The following is a 24,138-nucleotide window of genomic DNA, read 5'->3' as shown; positions in this document are numbered from 1 at the left end:
CAAAATTAGAACCGCACCCTACACGCCAGCGACCGCGCAAAAATATGAACGATAAGCCACGTGACCGGACCGACCGGACCAACACACGACATATTTACAGACAAGCGCCTGTTTTGACGAAATAGCGAATAGGTCTGGCAACGTGCAGTTGACGGCTTTGTCAAGGAAGAGAAAAAGAATCCAATGCGATCCAATCCAAGCATTGCATGTGTGTTTGTTTACTCGAAGTTTGTTTCACTGACGTTGTCCAGTGATTCCAGGCATGCACCGAAAGTGAAATCCCCCCCCTTCTCGCACCCCTAGCAGGTAATTAATGCGATATATTTAATCAGAATATTTCAAAACAAGGTCGCTTCTAGGTCGCTGAAAGGACAGTGGTTTCAGTCGTCGCGGCCTCTTTCAGAATGGATTTCTACGACACGGATCTGGACGTCGACGACGGCTTGTCCGATTCCATGTACTACACGGACGAGCCGGAATTCACTTTGGCCGACCTGTACACAAACTGCCTGGTTCCGACGCTGCGCGACGGCATCGGCGCGGCCGCCGTCCTTTTACCGACTTGCATCGTCTTCAGGCTCGTCGTCCATGCAAGTGAGCTGCCGACCGCCTGTGACACTAAATTTCCTGAAAGCACCGGTTGTCTCGTCCTGCTTGTTCGTTGTATCACCATGTTTTGTACTCCCCTACGCGAGGTGGTACTGTATGAATGTGGTTCATAATATGGAGGCGGCAGGCTTTTGCTTGTTTTGGCGGGGTGCCTGCCAGCCACGATGATAGACGCTTACCGTGACCATACGCCCGTTAACGTAAGGAAGAGATGGGAGCTAAAAGGGGACCAAGTGCTCGCTCCTCTACGTCGAAATCCGAGTAAGGAAGCAGACAAAAAAATAGCCACCTGCATATGCCTGGTGAACTTATTTCACTTATTTCGTCACCATGCTATGTCTGTTGTGCATATGCTGTGCTGTGCAGAACACTGGGCGAGGTCAATTTAGTGAACATCAACTGCCAAAATAAGACAGAAGTATTTATTTCGTTAGCTGGAGCCAATTGAAGCACTTTATTGCAAGTATCGCAATGCTGTAGAAAGGCTAAACTAGAATCTTTTAGCCATGACCTGTCATATTCTGGACTTCCACAAAAAAAAAAAAAAAAAAAAGAGCTTTGAGGCACAGACCCCTGCCGCAGCATTTCGTCATGACTGTACAGTGCCATTTAAAAAGACCTTTGCTTCCGAGAGAGTCTATATTGTCGCATGCATGGCAGAGAGGGGACGTTGTTTCCTCTTGCCCCTCACCTCCACCAGAAATGTTGCGGACGGAAACAGATTGACAAGTGTAAAACTGAAAGAAATGTTTCATCAGCAAACTTGTGCCAGAAACTAAAGAAAGTAGCAGCGAACATCGAAGGCGGCAGCAGCAAGCGTCGAGATGTCAGTTTGACAGCTGGCTGGTGCAAGAGTCCGAGATTGAGTCTGCAAAGCCATGCTGGACTCCTTAAAAAAAAAAAAAAAATCTGCTTTACTTGGGGTGAGAGTAAGCATGAACCTTCTAGAAGTATGGAGGAGCATTCTCTCTCGGTCATGCATGCTGCAATATCACTAAGCACAAAACTTCAGTGGTTGGGCCTATGGGTCACAGTTAGGACTCCGTGTTTTCAGAGTTAATTTTTCGTGAAACTCAGAGGGTGTTTTTTGGAATTTATTTCTTAGCAAAAATTCATTGTTTATCGGAGTTTATTTTTCGTAAATCCCCAATTCTTTGAAATTTGGAGATTAATTTCGCAGTGTTTCCTATTGAAAAATAATAAAAATTAACCAGATGCAAACATATGCCAAATAAAAAATAAAATGCGCTTGTATCAATTAAAATTTATTTAGTTGAATTTGGCATTGGTGTCATTGGCAATACTAATTTTTCCCATGACAGAAGTTATACACAAGTGTGGCTTCGATAAACGTCGATACCTTAAAATCAATAAACTGCCGGAGGTAGCCACAAGGAAGCTCGTAGTCATCCCATCAATCTGTCCCGCAATTGTGCTAGGTGGAGTGGTTAAGGATGTAATAGAGAAGTTTTAACTGCCCCTCTTCTCTATACTATACAATCTCTATGGTCCATAGCTTCACTGTTAACCCCAGAAACATACCCTCTCCTTTCTCTAAATCTCAAATCCCATGGCCCCAAAAAACCAAAAGCGTGGCTTTTGTCGTGACACGAATGGGACAATGACCTGTTTTCCTGAACCAACCTTGACGAGACAAGCCGTAAGACCCCCTTTTGACAACGGTTCGAGGCTTGAAAGAAAATTATGGTGTCAATTTCCCACGACCATTAAACCTGCGCTGCTCAAATTGTAAAAAAAAATATATATATATACATCTTCTTTTTTTTTTGCTGTGGGGGGGGGAGGGGGGGGTGGCATGGGCAGTAACAATTGGGAGTTGACGGATAAATCCGAATTGACAAAAATTTTACTGGCGGGTGTTTTCAGGAGTTTTTCGGATTTATCCAAAAACACGGAGCCCTAGTCACAGTCTGCCATAAAGAGACATTTTATGCAGCTTACAGCTCAGTCTTCCTCTCATTGAAGTTCTTGGGAGCTTTCCGGCATGCTACTCAAGCAACTTGAAGCCCTTCTAAAGCACAGCTCTGAGGCGCCCGTTTCCGGCTTGAGCGGCGTCGCCATCGGTGTAACCGCTAGCCCTGCCCCCCCCCCCCCCCAAGGATCTCGGGAGGATCTCGGGTTCCTTCGGGAGGACCTTGGGTACCTTCAGTGACCTCGAGGAGGGAAGTTACGTGACCCCCTCCCCCCCCCCTCCGAGGTCACGTGACCCCCCCCCTCCCGAGGTCGCATAACCTCCCCCCCCCCCCCCTTCTCCGAGGTCACGTGAGCCCCCTCCCTTCCCCCTCAGTACCCTTCCCTCCTCCTCCTCAAGAGCTGTGCTCTAATTCGGCGTAACAGGGAGTTGTAAACGGCTTTCACTTTTTGTCTGTTCTCTCCCCTCAGATATCCTGCCAAGGAATGGAGTCCATATCCTCTCTGCCCTGGCCGGCATCTGCTGCCTCTACCATTTCTTTGCGGGGCTTGCGAGTTACGTTGCCAGCTTTGCCATGTTTGGCATTGCCGTCCTCTTGTCTGTAGACCTCTGCGTCAGGAGGCTCAGAGGGCTAATCTGCTCTGCTGCCTGCATCGCCTTTGTGGTCGTCTGGTGAGCCTGACTTGTTTTCACCGTTGAGTGATTCATTTACTCCTTATTCATTATGATTGATTTGTCCTCTTGTAGCTGTGACTTCATGCTAACTTGCCACTGCTTTTTTGTTCCAGTGAACTGTACCTCGTGGATGCTACGTCCTGGCACAGAGTTCGAGGTAAAGCACTTGACAGAACATTAGAAAGGGCTCTGACAAACGCTCAAGAAAAACAGATTTAGCGCATTGATTAAAAACAATATGAGAGATGAGAACCCAAGGCAGTCACTGAAAGCTGGAGATGGTCTTTCTGTGGCCTTCACTTTTTGTGCTGTTTTTCCTAACTTCGAAAGTCCTTAGCCAACTAGCGTAAATGTACACTTAAATTTTGATTTTGTAAAGAGGCCTATTGTTTTCTGGTTCATCGAGAAAGGTGTCAGCCAAAAATGTCATGCCAGCAGTCTTCAATGTAGCCATCTTTATTTGCCATCAGTCCCCCCCCCCCCCACTTCCTCCACTACCCTGGAAGAAGCAGCAGAACAACTCCGAGTAGGGACTTGCAGCCCTTGCTCAATGTCCAAGGCTTCAGTAATTCCAAGGAATTGTCCAAGTATGTTATGTGTCATTTGGTATGCAGGACCGCAGATGATCATTGCCATGAAACTGATCTCTCTGGCTTTGGACGTCGACAGCGGTAGCTACAAGCTGCCACCGCTGTTGCACATCCTGGGCTATGTGTTCCACGTGGGAACCTCGATTTTTGGTCCCTGGGTCGGCTTTTCAGACTACGATGCCAGCATCGATGCAGGTCCTGTAGTAAGTATGATGTTTCTGTTGGCATGCCTCTTTGAGACATATTTAATTTCTCTCACCTGGAATTATTTTTGTGCTGGGAAATACAGGTAGGTGTCAAGACCAGCCCACAAAAATGGTCCCTACATATTGGTCTGCCCCCACGAGTGTCGAATGCTTGCTAATGGCCATGTAATGTAGGGTGTTCATCGGAAAGTGAGTCATATATCTCGATGCTCCAATTTGTGTAGGAGGATGTTGAAAGGTAGATGAAACTCCCGAGAGCAGACAGAACTTTCCCTCAAACTTGCAACAAGACCCCATCTGTCAGTAGGTTTTTATGGATGACCCTGTTTGTCACGGCTGTGTCGATAGATGTTGCATATTTTGCTGTGTTATTGAATAGATTCTTCTATTGACACATTCCTGTGTCACTTTGTCCTTTCCTTCATCAAATACACATTGCTTTATTTTGTGAATGACTTCAGTGATATAGCTCTTCTTTAATAAAACTGCATCTTCAAAGATATCTCCCTTTAATTTCAAGCCCAAGCTTTTCTCTTACGGCAACACACTATCCAGCTGTCCCAACAGTTCAAACTTTTGACTACTAGCCTGCCACGATTTAATGGGACAATAAAGATTCCTCCACATGTATTGTGTTTCTAAAGTTCTAGAGTATGGTTTGTGGCACAAAAACCTCCCTGGGCTTGTGCAGCAATTTTTATTTGTTTATTAATTTTTTTTATTTATTGTGGCCTACCAACAGGCATGGGTTTATAAAGGTAGCAAGCAAGAACACACTATAACGCTGCAAGAACACACTATAACAAGAGTGGAATGCTCCTCTTGAACAACAAGAGGTCATCACTGAAAATGTCGATAAACAATGTGTCAAGATGATTAAAGAAGTTTCAAATGCGAACTGGCGAAGGCAAACAATACATGGGGTTAATGGCAACTGTGCGATTGCAGCGAACGTGAATCTGGATGTGAGATACGATAATTGAGCAGTCATAATACGCTTGCAAGGACTTGAACAAAAATATTAGGTCACCACTATATGTTGGGACAGGATTCATAGCAGGCTATGTTCAGAAGATGCCCATGGCATTTAGGCTAGAAGCAGTTTTTGATGAAGTTGTCTTGTTTCAGGACGTTTTGTGGAGCCTGTCTGTGGGCCGCTGCTTCCTGCTGTCATACATGAGCCTTACAGTGTCCACCTGCTGGGCTTCTTGGCTGCTGCCCTTCGGAGACTTCAGGTGCGCATCGCCTACCAGCAGAGAGACCCCGAACCCCAAATGTCCCCTCTGCCTACACCACTGATGCTTTTCAACTGGATGCTAATGTGGGGGAGAGTGTGGTCTGCACCCTCTGGGCATCTTATTTGCTGGTCGGTCTGTCGTAAGTGCTTTGTTGTGCATTGCAGGTGGCCGGCTGCCTATAGGGATGCCATGTCCTTCCGCTTCAGCCACTACTTCATCTCCTTCCTGTCGGAAACAACTGCGGTGGCCTCTGGCATCACTCAGGCTGGTTCCCTGTGAGTTGAGGCTATGTCCCACCTTACTTGGTTCCCCATTCACTACCACTGGCCGCAGTTCATTGGTACAGTGTCTCACTCCTACGGGAGGGCCGCATTGAGAGAAGTTTTGGTTTTAATGCGAAAGCATTAACTGTCTCATGAAGCGAAAGAGCCAAATGACTATTTCACACCACTTCGATTCCTTCGGCTAGCACGCGTCCACAGCCTGGGGCACCATTTACATTGCTGCGATCCCCATTGGCTAGCCAGCGACGACCAGGCACCCATTCGCCGGACACGCAGCGCCAGTCAGCGCGCCAGCAGCGAAAGTTGAAAGCCTGTCTTGTCTGTTTGTCTTCAATTTCCCTCTTTCCTTATCGTAAATTAGAAGCCAGCACGCTCAACCACCTACAGCAAGATTGATGTACATGCTTTCACATTCACAACTCATAAGAATGCTTAGGTGTACTATCGGGGAAAAATGAAATACGAACAGAGGAGCGCGTGGCTCGCGGTACAGGTTGCGCCGCCTGGAAGTGAACCTAGGAGCGAGCGTGCGTGGCCTACTCCGACGTGTTCACGCCCCTCCCTCTGTGCTCCCCATGCTTCAGCAGTGCGCCTCTTAGTGCGCTGAAAGCTATCACCGCTATCTTTGCTGGCTCAGCGCTGCAAAGAAGCTTGCCGCACTCGCCGAGCAGGCAAAGATAGCGGTGACAGCTTTCAGCGCACTGAGAGGCGCACTGCCGAAGCTGGGGGAGCGCCAATCGAGGGGCGTGAACACATCGGAGTAGGCCACGCACCCTCGCCCCTAGGTTCACTTCCAGGTGGTGCAGCCTGTACCGCGAGCCACGCGCTCCTGTGTTCGCATTTCATTTTTCCCCGATAGTACCTCAGTCTTTTTTGTGAAGCAACACTGCTAGAAAAATATTTGATGTTTTCAGAAAACAAATGAAGAACCAGCCTTTCTTAGCACTTCTTGTTGCGAAAGCGCTAATTGGCCAAACCTTCTGGAATTATGTGCAGTTGTTTTTTTAACATCAAAGCTACGAAGGATGCAAATAATTTGTTGACTGCTTGAAACAAATGTAGAGATATGGTAATTACATTATTTATTTAGATATAATGTTCAGCTAAAGAATTGTTTTTGTTAGTATTCAAGTTATAAATCTATTCAGATTGGTACTGCATCACCACATATATGGCTAAAATGGAGAAAGGAGGAAAAAGTGAATTAGTACTGCCCAGGCGAAAATTTTCAACTGGGACCAATTGGTCCCAGTTGCAACTGGTTTATGGAACAATTGCCAGTTGAAACTGGTCCCAGTTGGAGTTGTCCAACTGGTCCCAGTTCGAGTTGGTCCCAGCTGGAATTGGTCCCAGTTACAACTGGTCCCAGTTGGAGTTGGTCCCAGTTACCGCTGGTACCAACTCCAGCAACAGTGAAACACGGCACAAAATGGAAGGTTGACAAGACTTTATTGTCAAAAACTTGGAGACGTTAGTGAAGACGTCTTCAGCTTCTCTCCCCATCGCATGAAGAAAGGTGCTCACCCGTGATCCCACGTTGCGCAGGTGAAGTCCTGATAGGATGCGGTAGCGCTCCCACCTTGCAATCTCTGTCACAATAGTCGAACATCTTCGAGGTAGACCTCCCGCCATTTTCGCCATTGTGCTCTCCGCGGCGTTTTCTCCCGTCCGGTCTTTCCTGGGTGCCCTCCAATCGCTAAACTGCATCTTTCCATCCTCGAAGTTCACCGCCGCCACCATGATGTGTTTACAGTTAGGTCCAAAGAAGCGCAGCTGTAGTTTTGACATTTTCATAACCACGCCAACTTGAGCAATGGTGACCCTTCTCTACCGCGTCCGTCCGACTCCGGCATCAGCATAGGCAGCGCCCTCTGTCGACAGCGCATACCGCTATTCCGCACCCACGTGCCATGGCGGCCGGCTAGCTCTGATTGGCCAAAAGATAAATTTATTTGTTAAAAGAAAAAAGAAAAAAATGCTGTAGGTGTTTAAATAAATGTTTTAATATAATTTAATGATGCACTAAATGTTCATTTAGGTGAACACATTGTCACTAATTATATTTTCCAATTAAAAAAATTATTTAGTTAATTAAAATTTTTATATTATTTTTAGAAATATATAAATGTAGCCAGTAATTAAAAATTTCCCTGTTCGTATAAATCTAAAAATTTAAGTGTTTTTAGTTTTCTTCATTAGCAAAGGTCAATTCACCCCCAACTTGTCCAAATTGTTGCCCCGTGTGAACTGGGAACGTGAAAGGCATTTGAAGTCCGACTGGGAATCGCTCCAACCAGTTACTTTCCTAACTGGTTCCAGTTCACTCCATTCCCAACTGGGAGTCAAACCAGTTGACTCCCAACTGGGAATGGTTCAAACCAGTTGACCCCTCAGCTGGTCCCAGTTGGACTCCTATTGGTCCCAGTTCATTCCCAGTTGGTACCAGTTAGTCCCAGTTGAAACCAGTTGAGGTGCCAACTGGTCCCAGTTAGAAATTTTCGCTTGGGTGTCTAATTCCACTACTCGAGCGTACGCTGCCTTGACGAAATTTCCACGGCAACAAAGTATTTTCGATTCCCCGTCGGTTGTCTATAAAAGATGGTGTATAAACATTCTCTCCACAACGAGCAACTTTACGAACGCCACTTTGCTTTCAACAAATTTTGTTGAAGAAAACTAAGCTCGCTCATCTAATTTACAAACTAAAGAAATATTCTATCATCTTTCCATTTAATATTGCAGCTTGTGGTCTCGCCAAACAAACAGAGAGAGCTCAGATGCCTCGAAAACTACTGCTTGGAGGCTGGAAACATTGTAATTTGATTTAATTTTTTGTAATATAAGCAGCGTTGCCAAGCGCTAGCTGAAAAGTTCCAACAATCAAACATTGCTGACACTGACCTGGAAGATCTACCATTCTGCCGGGGGAAAAGCACAGCAGCAGATGCGTTTTTGCTGCCCCCAGTATACACGATTACAAAGGGCACCTTGCCGCCACCATGTTGCTGCTTGTGTAAGGAAGCACATGCAATTGCGAGTCTGCCACGGTCATCCTCAAGCACATGCTGCACCTGCTTGCACTCACGGGGCACCAGTCGGGACGACATGCTTGCAAACATGTACACATCCATGCGTCGACCCATTTTCTTCAAAAGTGACCGTTGCTTTGGATCCAAGATCACGGACTATCGCAACGGTGCGCCAGAGTACCATGAAGCAACGGAAGTAGCTGGAGAGTCACCCTGTCGCCAAACGTGATTTCCACTAGCGAAGAAAGACCAAAAATTGCCAATTTAGCAAAACGTAGCTATCAGTGGAAATCCTGGCAGGAAAGGTTGCTTGATGTCAGTGACAAGGTATCGGTGTATTTCGCTAGACCTCCAAAGCCTCCGATCTCTCTGTAAAGGTGACAAATATAAGCAACCCTCATTTGCAGTGGGTCTGAGCTCAAGCCAAGCCAAACCAAATCCATGGAAGTTGCATGTTGGCAACAGCATGGTTGTCGGTTGATACCAGTCGACATATGATTTTGCACGACGGTGTGGTGTGGCTGGCAACAGTTACAGATCTTTTGCAACAGTGATTGTCAGCAAACATAACAGCATAGCGCTGCCATGTGAGAACAAAAGTTTAATTTCTTTCGAAGAAAAAAAAAACACATTATCGCCGAGGCTGCAAGTAAAAAAAAAAGAAGGTAGATATCGGACGATTCTATCATGGCTTTGTATGCATGAGCACCATTGATTTTATCGTACTGGGATTCATCTGCATTTTTCAACCACTTATGTCCGCACAAAAACAACCTTTTTGTGCAGTAGTTAGTGACAAATTCTGGACCTACTGTTTGAATCGACTAAATCCAAACTGAAGCCTACCATGCAAGGCCACTTTTAACCTCTATAGGTAGTTTATTTATGAACACTTATAAAGAATAGAACACTTTAAACACACTTTCTAGTAGTGTCAGTGAAATGTGAGTGAGGTCCACAGAATTTTAGTTGTAATGATGAAGGGAAGCAAAATGACATAGTCTCACAGTCTGGTCTGCCCCAAAAGACACAAATTGATTTGAGTCTTAAGATGAACAGCTCTACAGTTATCTTCATGCTTGATTAATAATTTCTTCATGTACCTGCCTTTCAAGGTCACCACACAAGGGATTGGGGCCTCATACAGTCTAATCTCGTTAATTCAGGCTCAAGGGGGACTGAGAATTTGTTTGAATAAAGCCAAATATGAATTACCAGAAGTTTCCTCCCATAGAGACGCCTAGGATGGGACGTGCCTGTTGGTTTGAATTACCCGCAAGTTGAATTAAGAGAGTTTGAATTAATGGCATTCGACTGTACGCCAATGCATGCTGTAGAAGTAATTCGGTAATTCATGAAAGCTCGTAAATAGAGAGCTACGTCAGACGCCTCCAAGGGTCGGCGGACGTTGAGTGACTGTCCTCCTCTTGAAATCACCCTCCGCCAGGGACCTGGCCGTCACCTCTCCCAAAGATGTGGAAATTCCGCGGTCCCTCGTCGAAGTGGTGATCCACTGGAATCGCTCCATGCACACCTGGCTTAGACAATGTGAGGCCACTTTTGTATCTGTTGCTTCACATCTCTCGGTCTGGCATTGCTCACGGCGTCCTCGCAAATTTTCAGACGTTTTCAAGGCAACCAGGCCTCTGGGGAACTTCACTGCCATTCTGCTCACCTATGCCGCGAGCTCGCTGCTTCATGTAGGTGCTCGCTCATTGTTGGCTATGGGCATTCATAGCTATTTTTTGAGGTGGAGTTGCTTTGTTTCCCCAAACCAACAACTGAGATATTAAAAGTGGCGTTAAGAAATTTGACTGATTATAGGGAAGCTTTTTTGTATACTGAAGTTTATGATTGAAATGTTTACATTGCTTCTTAGAGTGTGAAGGAAATTTGTTGAACAGTGGGGAAATTAACCTTAAATTTCAGGGGGAGATTTATGGGGCAGAGTTGGACTGTTTTCTTCAATTCTTTACCATAGACTAATGTAAGTGGGATTGGATTGGATCCATTTAAATGGGAGTTTTCTTCGGAAAAAAATTCCTGTCGTGACATCTTATCGACAATGTAAAGGGACAACTGAGAATAAGTTTGGGGAGCACTTCAGTGGAACTCACTATTGAGACAGTACCACTGGAAGAAAATGCTCCAGAATTGCAGCTTTGTCCACTTTTTTAATTGATTTCTTGAATTCCGGCTGTTTAGAGCAAAACTAAACTTTTCTTGTCTGATATTTTGTCACAGGGCATCTAGTATAACCTTATTGCTTCAGTTTTAGAAGAGAGACGACTAGTGAGGGAGTTCAGCAATGTTTTCACGAGGTTGTTGCTCTTTCTGCACGGCTATGATTAAACAGTTGATTAAGAATTAATATTTTCCAGGGCATCAACTTTCAGTTGGCAGCCGTCCTTCTGTCCCTGGGATTTTACACCTATACGGAGTTTGGTGAGTGGCATTTGGCTTTTTTTTTTATTATCGGAAGCAATTGAAATCAATGCCTGGACATTACCCTCGGAATTTTGGACTTGGGAACTCGGTATTTGTGAAGGAAAAAAACAATTTCCAAAAGTCGTATTTGAAGTTCCCACGCGATCAACGCCAGTGCAGTGACGCCAAAGATTGAGTCGTCCTGCAACTCGAGTTTCACTCACGCCTCCGAACGGTCCCTACCTGAAGTATCGTGTTTGCCCACGCCCCGCTGTCAGCCGCTCTTCTCCATGCGTGCCGCCTATCGCTGGGAGCAGACGACGCTTCACTTATGAGTTTGAAGCTGTCTTAGGGCCCTTTCAGCGATCTCAAAGTCTTTGAAACGGTATGAGGTCGAACAGAATGCGCAGTGAACTTTTGTGAGTGACGTGAGCGGCCACGTCGCTCACAAAGTGGAAAGTTCTCAATTTCCCGGGTGGGGGGAGGGGGGGCTGGGCTGGGGGCTGGGGGCTGGGGCCCGACGAAACACCGCCCCTCCCTCCCCCAGAAAGATGCCTCACCAGGTTGCTTATCCTACTAGGATAAGCATGCTGATGGCATGATGCCTAAACAAATGTCTGCTTTTGTGACCCCATAATTTAGCTGTCATTGCAGTTCAGATCAGTGAATTCGGTGGTTCAAGCGCACTGACCGTAATGAATTGTTTCAACGTTTGGGAAAACGAAAAGGGGCTTACAAAACATATTATGTCGTCTACTTCCGCAGCCTGCAGGTCTGCTAGAGGTGCCACTGTTGTCATTCGCAACTACTTCAAGGGAATTTCCAGCGCTAGCCTTTATCGTCTTCGCTAATACTATGTAGGGTCTTCGAACAGGACTGCACGAATAGTTAGAAAAATTTATCCACTCACCAGCTCTAGTCACTTAGTGAAGAAAGCTGGTGAGTGGATAAATTTTTATTTATCCACTGGGTTCAGCTATCGATATGTGCAGGCACCAGGGCGCACAGATGAGATTAATGAGGTGCACCCAGAGGTTCCGGAGGCGATGGTACTTGCTTTTCCGAAGAGTTTGGAAATGGAGGGGGGGTTGGCACTGCCGGTGGGAAACTCTGGCCCCTGACACTACCCCATCTCCGTAGTCGGCGCCTATGCCACGTCGTGCCGGTCCTGCGTGAAAGGAAGGCTGTCCCGAAGGGGTCACAACCGAAACTATGCTACACAGACACCAAACCCACTTGTTTTGACCGTTTGACGATGTCCTTTTCGAAGTCTGAGAGGTCGTCGGGCACCTAAAGCAGAGAACTCCGACCAACTCCCCAACTCGCCGATCATCCTGAGTGCTACATGTGCCGAGCGCCTGCATGTTTTTCGACGGAGGATAAAAAGCCAGGAGGCGACATCACTCCGAACTCAGATTTTCGGTATTTCAAAACTATAGTCGGTTGCATCCTAAGAACGAAGGGCGAGGGTAAGACGGGCCGGAAAGGAGGAAGCAGACAGAATGCTGGAGAAGAGAGGAGGAAACCTCCTTCTCTCTTTAGCGTTCCGTCTGCTTCCTCCTCTCCAGCCCGTCTTACCCTCGCACTTCCTTCTTAGGTTGTAACGGACTATAGTGCATTTGCATTTGCCTTAAGATTATCATAAAATCCCAAGAGATGCCCCACTCTTGAAAGATAGCCCACCCCTATTCTGGCTTGATTTGCTATATCTTTTTTTAAATAATGAAAGATAGCCCACTTCCTGTAATAGTAGTGTTGGGGTCAATGGTGGCCTCGGCGTAAATGTGGCTAGTTAGCTTCAGCGAACGTTGCTGACTGGGAAGTACAGTCCTGCTTCCTTCGTTGCCCCTCGCCACCATACAAGCTTGGAAGGGAAACGACCTAACAATAGCAATTTTTTTTAACTTTACTTGATTGTACACCGAAAGTTGGCCCACTACATATTTTCACCCGATTTGCTCTCGATGTTAGGTGGGCTATCATTCGGGATTTTATGGTACGTGTTCTATGAATGTTGTTATTAAATATTATAGAAATGTCGCTTACAAAGCTTCTAAATTTTATAATCGATTACATCACAAATCAAAGGACTCGAAGTGGTGAGCAGGGTGCCAAAAAGAAAAAAGTGAGCGTACGGGTGGAAAACATTTTTTTCGCATTATGGTATTTTTTAGCGTGTCTATGGCTCCAACTTGCATTTTTTAAAACAACTCCAAAATATACGACCTTTGGTTTGTCAGTGCCCCTTTAAAGGACCCATGCAAAGAAAAAATATATTTTTTTTTAACATCCTGGTTGGGAAAAGGAAGTCATAAAACGAATTTACAACGAAAAAGAAAAATTTTTAGAGCTATATTTACGGCGCGATACAAATTTGTAGTTAGCTCTTTTGGAAGCCTCCTATGGCCTCTAAAAGTAATTTATTCATCTTTGTTTAAAGTATAACAAAAAAACTAAGATTAATAAGTAACATTTAGATGCCAAACGAAACTCCTGAAAAGGCACAAGCAGACGTGATAGACCTATGCGCCGGTCAGATGACGGTGGCGGCTCCCCGGAGCAGACGAACTTGTGCGGTGGCGGCGACGGCGGTGTGGAGAAACGCTTTGAAGTGGCGTCGCACAACACTCAGCGTGCGGCGGCGGCGACGCAGCGCAGCGGCGCACAGGCCTATCATGTGACCAGCAGCGGCTCCTGCGGGTGCCAACTACAAACTCGTTTTGCGCCATAAATATAGCTCTAAATTCTTTTTTCCTTCGTTGTAAATTTGTTTTATAATATTGTTTTTTTCAACTAGCCTGTTAAAAAAAAAAGTTTTTTTCCTTTGCATGTGTCCTTTAAAGCACCCTTGCATGTTGTATGCACTCCACGATAATGTGTTGCTTTGTGACCCCTTCCCCACAGTGCTGCGCCAGAAGCTGGCTACGGTATTTGACGCCTGCATTGGAGCTAGACGCTGCAAACCGCACTGTGACCACCGCTACAAGAGTGTGAGTTTGACTGTGAAGCCTTACTTCCTGAAAAACAACCTTAGACTGATTTTGATATCTGTTGCGTGAGGTCTGACACCTGATGCAACATTTTAATGTAGCGGTGCCGCAGAGTATTTCATAGATTTTTATTTCTTTATTTAATATTGCAGGACACACCATAGTTTTGAGATGCCTTTCGTCTGAGAACTGTGCCATTTTCTGCCCTTGTAATTTATTTATTTCACCACAGGTGTCACTGATTGCAGTATTTGAGACATTAGACCAAATGGTTTATCAGGAAACACTGGTCAATACTTTCTCAAAGATGTATCTGTAAAAGTTTGAGCATATATGAATTGTGGATGTACTCGGAAAGCATTTCGATACAAGTAATAGTTAAATATTATAGTTATAGATGACACCGCCAGTAGTCACGCCCGCATACGCCATCATTGTCTTACTGCCTTTAGCCAGTAGCGTGCAGCAGCAGTGTTTCGTGCACATTGCTAGTCTTGGCTGCATTTCTGCCTATGCAGGCGTGGCTGAAAGCTATCGACAGTGTCTCTTGAAACTCTGGGACAGCCACAAAGCCATCTCGAACAGTTGGAGAGTTTCTGAGGCGACTCTGGATGTATGTCCTGTTCACTCAGCAGGCCCTTTGCCCGAGTTGATTTGCTCCCCTGTGGCATCAAGAGCGTGCCACTGATGCTAAAGTTTGTCCCTGGGGAAAGCTGTCCCATCGTGTGACAAAAAATTTTCAGACCAGAGGACTCTAAGGACTTGACATGCTTAGCTGTAAATTTCTTTACTGTGGGAGCTCTGAAGTTGTACCTATGCTGTGAGTTGTCAACTTTGATGGGAAGAAGACTTCTATAATCTATAGAGAAGAATTTGTAGTATTTATGGCACCCGTTTATTGAGATAAATTTGTTGCCCACAGATCTGCCATCTAGTCCCTGATGTCGAAGTGACAGTGCCGCATTTTCTAAAGCTGATAGTACAATGTGTTACAATGTACAGGGTCGTCAAGATAATACGCATTGATAAAATGAATATTGGCCATTTTCCGTGCTTTGCTCGGTTCGCCGCAACGTCTTCCTGGCTGACAGAGTATCTGAACGTCTTGGCACTGCTGTAAACTTGTGTCTTCTTGTAGCCATACCACGCAATGATTTGCTTAGGCGACTTTCCAGCACGAAGCGATTCAAGTATTGCTGCCCTCCGGTCATATTCCTTGCTCATTTTTGAACAAGTCGCCAATTCTTTATTATGCTATGATCCGCCGTCGAATCATCTGTCCCCAGAAACGCAGCACACCCGGTTAGCTTCACTGTATTGTTGAGGGATGAAATCTTGAAAAAGTCCGGACTTATCTTCACGACCCTGTACTTTGTCTACATAAGTGTTCTGTGCATGTTTTACATTTTATATAGTACCTTACACTGGGTTGAGCATTAAATAAGAAATGTGTGCTGTGCAAAAAAAAAATGTGAACATAGATTTTTTTTAAATTTCTTTTAACGCTTATTTCTTATTCAAAGCTAAATTTTTTGTTTTTTGTTTTTTACTGTGTATAATTATGCCCTTCTTAGAGTGGTAGTCAGGGCGGCCTTACCAGGAGGGCATGTTGATAGCAATATCATTGACCGACACTCTGGAAAAGCCATATGAAGGCAATACAGGCATGGTTTTATGGGGTAGGCGGTATATTTCGACAAATTGTTTTGCATCTTCAGATAGTTTGTAACATGTATGTTTCTTTTTCATTCTGGAATGATCCTCCTTCCTAATAAATTCCTTTATGCACGATGCAGGACCATCCTGCAGTGTTTGGAACAAACCTGTTCTTTGGTCTTCTGAGTGTTTTCCACCTGGCCTACCTTGGAGTCATGTTTGATGCAGCACCACAGCTCCAGGAACAGGCAAGTTTGCATTCCTCGAACTTGCTGCCCCATTTATCGCCAATACTTGTATAGATAATGCAATCTTTAGCAGTGGTGCATTTTTTAGTGCTTTCATTTTTGTTTTCCAACAAATAAAAATTTAACAGAAAGTAAGAGTGAGCCATCTTTTAGGGGCGTGCTGTCTTTTTTTACACTACACATACTTGTAACCTGTAAGCAAATCTCAGTTTTCTAGAGATTGCTGTGCCAAATCTTTTGTTTGGGGGGTGTCTTGAAATTTTCGGTAGTACATTGAGAAGAGGGGCCTACACAACGATTTTTATTCTTTGGCAGAATAGTGCAAATAAAATTAAGTAATTTGCATTTATTAAAATCCAAAGAATGTCCCTTTTTCTACATATTAGCTGTTTTGTATTTTGTTTTTTCAAGACAATTCTAAACACTTTTGTCAGTGTGCTGTCGGATTACCCTGAAGATGTGCAGATTATATTTTAAGCTGTCGGGGAAATCTGTACAGGACTGCTCTTGTGCACATTGCGCATACAGTGGCACAGGGCATGGCATGCCGATTACTGTCATTGGAAGACCGCTGGAGACGGCCACATGGAAGTATTTTGCTTTCTTCGGATCAACTCCTGCGAACCTTTTGGTTCGCAGGAGTTGCGAACCAAAAGCATACGTTTTTCAGATGTAAACTAAACCGCAACCGAAACATTATATTAGCAACTTCACGGTATGTCTTCTCTGATAGAAGCCAACAAGGACGTAATTTCAGATACTACTTAGTTTTGTGTGTCATCCTAAACTAGCAAACCTGCCGACTCCGGTCATGTGCCATTCAGATTGCATCACCATGTGCCTGGCGCAACTATGCTCACTATATGTGTGATGTTCCAGCTGTGCTTTTTACCGGGTGTTCCTTCATTTTCTTGATTGGTGCAAGACACCACTAGGAACAAAAGTTCAGGTGTTCATAAGCTTTTTCAAGCATGTTGTTGTTGTTTAACAAATTCCTCTAAAAAGGATAATTAAATATGCAGGTACAGTGTTTCATTGCTAGCTACACTAGATTTTAATTTTTCTGTTTTATTTTTATGTTTCATTTTCTTTTCTTATTTCCAAATGCTTGTGCCCCATTGCAAAGAATTCTGAATGTCTACTGGCACCACAACATACTACTAATGTTGCTGGTGGTCCTCTTTACAACAGGTAAAGGTTTCAAGTGTCTAAGCCCCCCGGCAGTCTTGTCGCACTTTGTTTTCATCCCTGGTTCCACTCTAATTCATAGCCCCAGCTGACTGTGACATATTCTTTTCTTACGCAGGGCTACAGTATGTCACACACACTCAGCAAGTGGTCGGAGTTGAAGTTTGCAAGTCACTGGGTGGCGCTGGCCACTTTCCTCTTCTACCTCTTGGTCTGACTGAGCCAGGCACCACGACCAGCCAGCTCCGTGCCTAGAATATGCACGAGGAGTGAACGACCGCTGATCGATCCGACCACTGTCATCCGATGCCAAAAACGGAAGCATTTACACCTTCACGTCAGTCACTGAGGTGCTTTAGGTCACAAAGTAGCATTCCTCTCTCTATTGTGCTCTACACTCATTTCGCACTTGCTTTTATGCAACCTTATGGAGTGCTCAACTACAGTCTATTGCTCATGCTTTCTTCTTAGTAGTAGGTGTTTTTAATGCACTCCTCGCATTCCTTCTGATTTTATCCTGCGATTTCTTTTATATTTATGTATCAATATTCAGTTTTTGTGGGGCCTCTGGTTTAGTGTTCAGAGGCTGCTACTACTGCTTTTCTTGCTGTGATATCCTACCAATGAACACGTTTTACTTTTGTTGACAGAACTAGGTTTTTTAGATGTAAGTCAAAGTACATGTGAGAAGAGGTTGACAAACTGCAAGCTCAATCATGTCAGTACCACATGCAGCTGTTTGACTGTTAGTGCCATAATGCATGTTTTGGATCGAGACATTTACACCAGAGATGCCCCAGTCTGTACACATTCCGAAAATAAAGTTCCAATGTTAGCCTCTCGCAGCCCACCTTAACTAAGCATGGCATACATGAGCGCAGAATAAAAAATATGTATGTTAGTACATTTTGTGGACCAACATGCACCATCCATGCATGTTGGTAAGCTCGGACCTTTTATTCCAAATGAGGACTGGTTATCAGTTAGCTCATAACCACAACGTTTGCCTCGGCACAGACTGTTTAACTTTGAGGCCGAACTACTTAGCCATCGTCAAGCGACCAATGGTTTAGGCTTATGAGCATAGAAGTTGTTTCTGTAGATCCTATAGGAGTGGCTTAAAAAATTTAACACAAAAAGAGGGGGGGGGGGGGGGGTGCAAGAAAATCTGTAAAGTAAACATATTAAGGAGACCGAAGACTGTTTTTGAAGATGAAGATAAAACAAACAAGGACAAGGGTTGAAAGTGGACCGAATCTCTTGCCGATTTCTAAATAATTGGAACTTCGAATAATTTTACATTGTAGCATTTGGCACGCGGACATCCTAGGACTAGGTGATACCAGAAACATTGTTTTCTCTATTAAGAACAAAAAAAAAAGAAAATTGGGCTCTTGAATGAAGTTTGAAGAGTTTTTGTGGCAAGGGAACATTTGGCGTGGGATGGGAAGAGGTTGCAGCTAAAGGCCCTCTTTTATCTATATTTTCGCTCTCCCACATATCAGTACAAAAATACAGAATTGGGGAACAGACAAACTGAAATGCGTGGTGCTACGTCTCATCTATAAAAAGGTAAAACAATGCTAGTATAGATGGACGCACGGAACAGATTTCACACAACTGTCCCTCTCAATTCAAAAGGAAAACCCGGAGACCATGATGGCATCCAGCCATTCGAACTATGCAGAACTTGTCTTTGCTAAACCTGTTCCATCGATTAAAGCTGTGCGCGCTCCCTCCTCCTTTTTTCGGAAATGTCCCGAAGGTTGAGAGGGACAATCAAAAAATTTGATTGTGATACGTACCTTAAATATATTACCACAATTTGAGTCGGCTATTTCCAGAATATTATTACCTTGAAATGGACAGTTTGTCTCCAATTTTTACAGCGGAGCTGCTAAAGGGATACTTCAACGAAATTTGAAATTTATTCATCGTGTTCAAAAATAGGTTGAATATGATCCACAGCATCCATAAATGACAATCGTACGTTTGTATTTTGAGCCTGGTGACTGTATTTTTTGTTATAAACGGCCAACTCTGGCAAGCGCTCTGAGAAGGCCCAGCTTAGAGCACGTGACATCCGACACAATCATGACGTAGGTCGTCTCGGGACGAGCAAAGCTACGGCGAGGCTGACGTCGAGGGGATGGCCTAGTCGTTCCAGCCATTGGAGCGGCTGCTTTCGTACGAATTTTGAGTGTCGGGTTAATCTTCTGTAATCTTGTAGGGGGACAATAGCTACTTCTGGAACACACAAAAGGGATTCTCGGGAAGACGGGAGTTCCTCCTTCCCCTCTTCTCTCGTCGTGGCTGGAGGCGAGAAACTCACCGTCACTAGCTGTCAAGGTTCCTAGACTGGCATTACAAACGAGACGTTAGCGACATCCACCAGGTGCTCTTTGCTGATTGTTTAATTCGTTTTAAAATTCCTTTTTGTGACTTTTTAAACAAGATATTGGTGTGTTCGATGTGATACTGCACCTTTGAACACATATTGTGGGAACCATTGGGTTCCCTCTATCCCTATCTAGGCCTAGCTTCAAGCAGGCCGTGGGAGTCGTCGTCACCAATGGCGTCGGCCTCCCGGATACAAGGAACCACGAGGCCGAATTCCCCGAAGGGGCCGGTTCTCCCTTGCCCTTTTGGGTGAACGCGCCATCGGCACACCCTTGGGAGTGATTATGGACGCGTCCCGTTTTCGAGTGACCTTCTACCGGCCTCCCCGGGCGCGTCTATTTCCCGCAGGCTACATAAGCCGGCCACCCACCTGTGGCCGGGGCTCTTGGTTAGGGGGGGCTACGCTCGACGGAGTATTCATCGTTATTTTACTGCTCCCCCTTTTCCGTGATCCTGCCAGTTCCGGCAGCGCGGACCTTTCTCCTGGTGATCCTGTCAATTAAGGCAGCGCCAACCTCATTTTTCTTTTGTTCCGCCTACGGGCGCAAAGCGTGTGGCGTAAGCCCAATAAACACGTTTCTACGGTATCCCTGTGTTTGGTGTGGTCTCCCGTCCACCGGAGCCTAACGGCAGTCAACGGACGGACCCGGCCGTAGCCGCCATAACAGCGACCTACGGAGTGGGTGTTGCCTCACAGCGATCAGCAAGGTAAGTCGAAACCCGCTTTATTGCAACCGACGAGTTAAGTAGTGGGTATTTGCCTCACTGAGGACTTTGGGGTAAACTAGAATCCCACAACTGGCGCCCAACGTGGGGCCCGAACCCACGACCCTGAGATTAAGAGTCTCATGCTCTACCGACTGAGCTAGCCGGGCCAGTGCGACGCACGTGACTCACGGCAGAAAAGACATCTTTGTCTCTGCCTCTTTTTATCTCTGGGGCCTTGTGCACCCAGAGATTGGTCGAGTGTCCTCAGTTGGACGGCTCCACCTTGCTCGGAATTTCCGAAGCTTCCTTCTTGGGGAACGAAACGGGAGAGGGGGGCAGAGCGCAGGCGGCATTCCAGTTCCCGGCGGTTCCCGGGTCATGGTTCCACACCGAAGCGGCATTGACGCCAGGGAGCGTCATCGTCGCCGTCCCCGGCCTGCCTGTCCAGATCCGGCTCCTCGGCTGCTGGCCAAGATGGCGGCAGCCACCCTCCCCCTGCCTGGACTCGTCCCCAGGCCAGCAACACGTGGCATCTCGTCGCAGACCCAAGCTGTGGACCCGTGCCGACAGCAAGCAGCTCGCATCCGCGTCACGGACCCGGTGACAGTGCCCGTGCCACTTGGTGCGTCCCCCAGGAGAGACGCCCAGCCGCCGTACTTTCTGTGACCCTTCGAACATTTCGTCATGGGGTGTCCGGGCCGTCCTTCCTGCGCAAGCCAGGCCACTACACGGACATTGCAACGCTACTCCCGGTAAGCCTGCCAAGAAGCGTGGGCTGCAGAGTTCGGCTGCACCCGGGGTCCACTGTCAAGCAGCGAGCTAGAGTTTTCAGCATGTACCGCGCTGATCGTTTTTTTATTTCTTTGTTTTTCTTCGCGGCATGCTCTTTCGCTCTAGCGTTTCGTTTTTTTTTATTTTGTTTTTGAGAGCCGGTAGGCCATTTTATTTTTAGGCCTACCTTAGCCTTGAGAAGGGGGGAGTGTGGGAACCATTGGGTTCCCCCTATCCCTATCCAGGCCTAGCTTCAAGCAGGCCGTGGGAGTCGTCGTCACCAATGGCGTCGGCCTCCCGGATACAAGGAACCACGAGGCCGAATTCCCCGAAGGGGCCGGCTCTCCCTTGCCCATTTGGGTGAACGCGCCTTCGGCACACCCTTGAGAGCTATGATGGACGCGACTGCTAGTGGCCTCCCCGAGCGCGTCCATTCTCCGAGGCTACATAAGCTGGCCCCGAAGGTGGGCCAGAGGCTCTCGTCGGCGGAGGCCCTGGCTCTACGGAGCTCGGTTTTTCTTTGTGGGCCTCCGACTTCCCGTGAATCTGTCTAATGCGGCAGCGCGGGAAACCGACCGGGTGATACTGGCAATTGAGCCAGCGCCCAGACTTTTCATTGTCTAAGAGCGAAGCGTGCTGACATTGCAGTCAATAAACACGTCTTTATCCGGACCCATGGAACCTTTCTGTGTTTCTAAGTGGTAACACCCCAAAAGGGCGAATTCCCACAATATAGACCATAAAATAAGTGCCGAAATTTCGTTGTAGTATCCCTTTAAGGGCTATACTCTATTTCACCTTACGATGTACCGCAGGAAAGGCTACAAGCGCGTGCACCTTGCTCTAGAGCACACCTCGGCAGCTTGTGGGCTTGTGCATTAGGGGCAGCTGTCAACGCTATGTGCTCGAGCTTCTAGCCTGCGCTGCAGTACAACATAAGGTGAAACAAAGTATAGTTTCCCCAGGATTGTGTCCCCCGCAAAGAAATGGCACTGAACTCTGGACACCTACTGCCATCTATGAGCGACGACAGCAATCCACATATCTGGTTGCCGCCGTCGCTCAAAGGTGGCGGCAGCCTTTCCACGCTGGCTTGCCGACTTGCGGCCGGCCATTACTTTCCATTGTACAGCTCCGCTGGTCTTCCTTCTTCACCAGAGTGGGAAAGTTGAAAGTCTTTTAATACTTGTGTACACTATTCCTTTGAAGTGCCATGTAGATAGAAGGCTAAAATCATAGTAGTGTTAAAAAATAATAAGATAGCGGACTCGTATTGCACTGAGAGTTCGGACACTTATAAGACTATTAATGAAGTTAACGGAGCAGAGGCACAAACCGTGAGATGAGATGCCGGATGCTGAACCTTCAGGTTTGAAGCTAAAAATAGACAAGGCAGAAACAGTTTTCAAACCAACGTCACTAAAGTGTAGCTGTCATAGAAAATTAACTGCGAAGTAATTGCATTGCTTGGAACTTCCAGCGTGTCGGCGTAACAGCGAGCTCGCCTTTGCTGAAGGCGTAACGTCCGTCCATGGTGGTGAAATAGGGTGCAGAAATAATTGAGGAGCAAACCCTAATAGACCTTTCGCTAAATTACCCAAGCATCAATGAGAATGTTAGGAGCGTACAAAATAAAGCATCAGTGGAACGCGCGTGCGAAGTGCCGTTTGTTTTAAATTTTTGCTTTTGAACAGTTAGAGCTGAAGACACCAGCACGCCCAGCGCGTTTATTTATGTTCCCGGCATTCTTTTTGATGCTTGGGTAATTTGGCAAAAGGTCTATTGCTTCTCGTGTGTTTTCATGAGCCCTCGTGCACGGGCAACTGTGGCCAGCCTTCGACACCAGGAGCCATGGAGTGATGTTACTGGGCCGAAACAACCCGCTTGTAGGCACCCTATATGGAAATCGAAAAATGCCATCTCGGGAAGCCCCTTGTGGCTTCTGACCAATAGGAAGTGGATTGCCAACTGGAGTAACTGTAATGCATTTCTACAGTACCATGCGATCCTTAGTAGGATCAACTTAGGAGCTCCGACGGTTTTACAAGCTACTTAAATTAAACGCGTTTTCGTAATACCAACCATGCTCTGCTCTTCCCGACATGCGATTTGTGGCCTCTAAATTCAACATAACTATGCGGAGTGCGAGTTCGTCTGCTTCCTGCACGGCGTTGCGACGGTGTCAGAACGCCAAGCTCTTATTAGCTCATTGAAAAATGTAGTGGGTAGACTTCGAGGCACCTAGCATTGAGCTCTACGCACTGTTCTTTCAATCAAAGCCTGTCACAGCTCCGCATCGTTCTGGCGTCACCGCGACCCCTGCGCAAAAAGCAGACGAACTCGCGCTCCGCATTGAGAAAACGGCAAAAAATATTATGCCAAAAAACAAACATTAACATTTTCTTGCGCTGTCGAAGTGGGGTGAAGTCGCATGTATAACGTGCCAGTCGAGCAGGACATTATTTTGCGCTTTAATTTTTAGTTTTGCTTTCGTGAGCTTCGCAAGCATTCGTTTCCCAACATCAGCCTTCTTTTAGTCCTTCGGGAACAATTTATGAACCTCTCCCTTGTTACAACAATTGACGTCACGTTTTCAATCGAAATTCGACTTCGTGCCGATTTGTGTGCCGATTATTAAGAGGTCGGAACCCCTGCACAATGGCGGAACGGCTGACATCGTGGAACGCGCAAGTCATAAGCGAACGTCGGAGCGCGGCCAACGGTAGGAGCCGACGAGTCAATTAAACAGCGACGAAAGTGCAACGTCACTGCGCTCGTCACCTTTTTCTGTTGGTGTGCTTTTCTTTATAGTCCGCGGACTATACATGTTTAAAAGTTGAAATTTCTGGCTGTGCGGACTATCTACGCGTGCGGACTATACAGGAATTATATTTTTCAATATCGTCGATTATGACGAGACGGGACGGATTTTGTGAATAAAAGAGTATGTTATTGATAATTTATGTATATTATAGGCTTTTTTGAGAGCCAAGAAAACATACATATGTCAAGGTGTGCCACGTTTGAGAAGAATTTCGTGTCGACTAAGCACCATGTGCGGACTATGCACTGGGTGCGGACTATGCAGCGGGTGCGGACTATCTAAGCAAAAACTTTCATTTTTGACCCCAAATTTGCCTCTGCGGACTATACGCCGGGTGCGGACTATAGTCCGGAAAATACGGT

At 46.1% G+C, this 24,138-nt stretch overlaps 1 protein-coding gene and 1 non-coding gene across 2 annotated transcripts; one reads left to right on the top strand and one right to left on the bottom strand.

The window, feature by feature from the left end:
- The first annotated feature begins 76 nt into the window (after positions 1-76).
- On the top strand, positions 77-17,918 carry LOC8026725 (protein-serine O-palmitoleoyltransferase porcupine). Its single transcript, XM_029983282.4, has 13 exons — positions 77-306; positions 404-594; positions 3,013-3,214; positions 3,331-3,374; positions 3,832-4,010; positions 5,142-5,248; positions 5,416-5,526; positions 10,012-10,112; positions 10,188-10,264; positions 10,946-11,009; positions 13,896-13,981; positions 15,778-15,885; positions 17,192-17,918. Exons 2-13 carry the CDS (start codon positions 405-407, stop codon positions 17,288-17,290), a joined length of 1,368 nt encoding a protein of 455 aa, XP_029839142.1. The 5' UTR covers positions 77-306; position 404; the 3' UTR covers positions 17,291-17,918.
- A 2,357-nt stretch (positions 17,919-20,275) lies between these two features.
- Trnak-cuu lies at positions 20,276-20,348 on the bottom strand. Its single transcript has one exon. It is a non-coding gene; the product is annotated as a tRNA-Lys (tRNA).
- Positions 20,349-24,138: the final 3,790 nt, after the last annotated feature.

The sequence above is a fragment of the Ixodes scapularis genome, unplaced genomic scaffold, assembly GCF_016920785.2.
Source record: "Ixodes scapularis isolate PalLabHiFi unplaced genomic scaffold, ASM1692078v2 PGA_scaffold2__306_contigs__length_199485367, whole genome shotgun sequence".
NCBI lineage: Eukaryota > Metazoa > Arthropoda > Arachnida > Ixodida > Ixodidae > Ixodes > Ixodes scapularis.
This window is presented reverse-complemented; position numbering and strand designations above follow the sequence as displayed.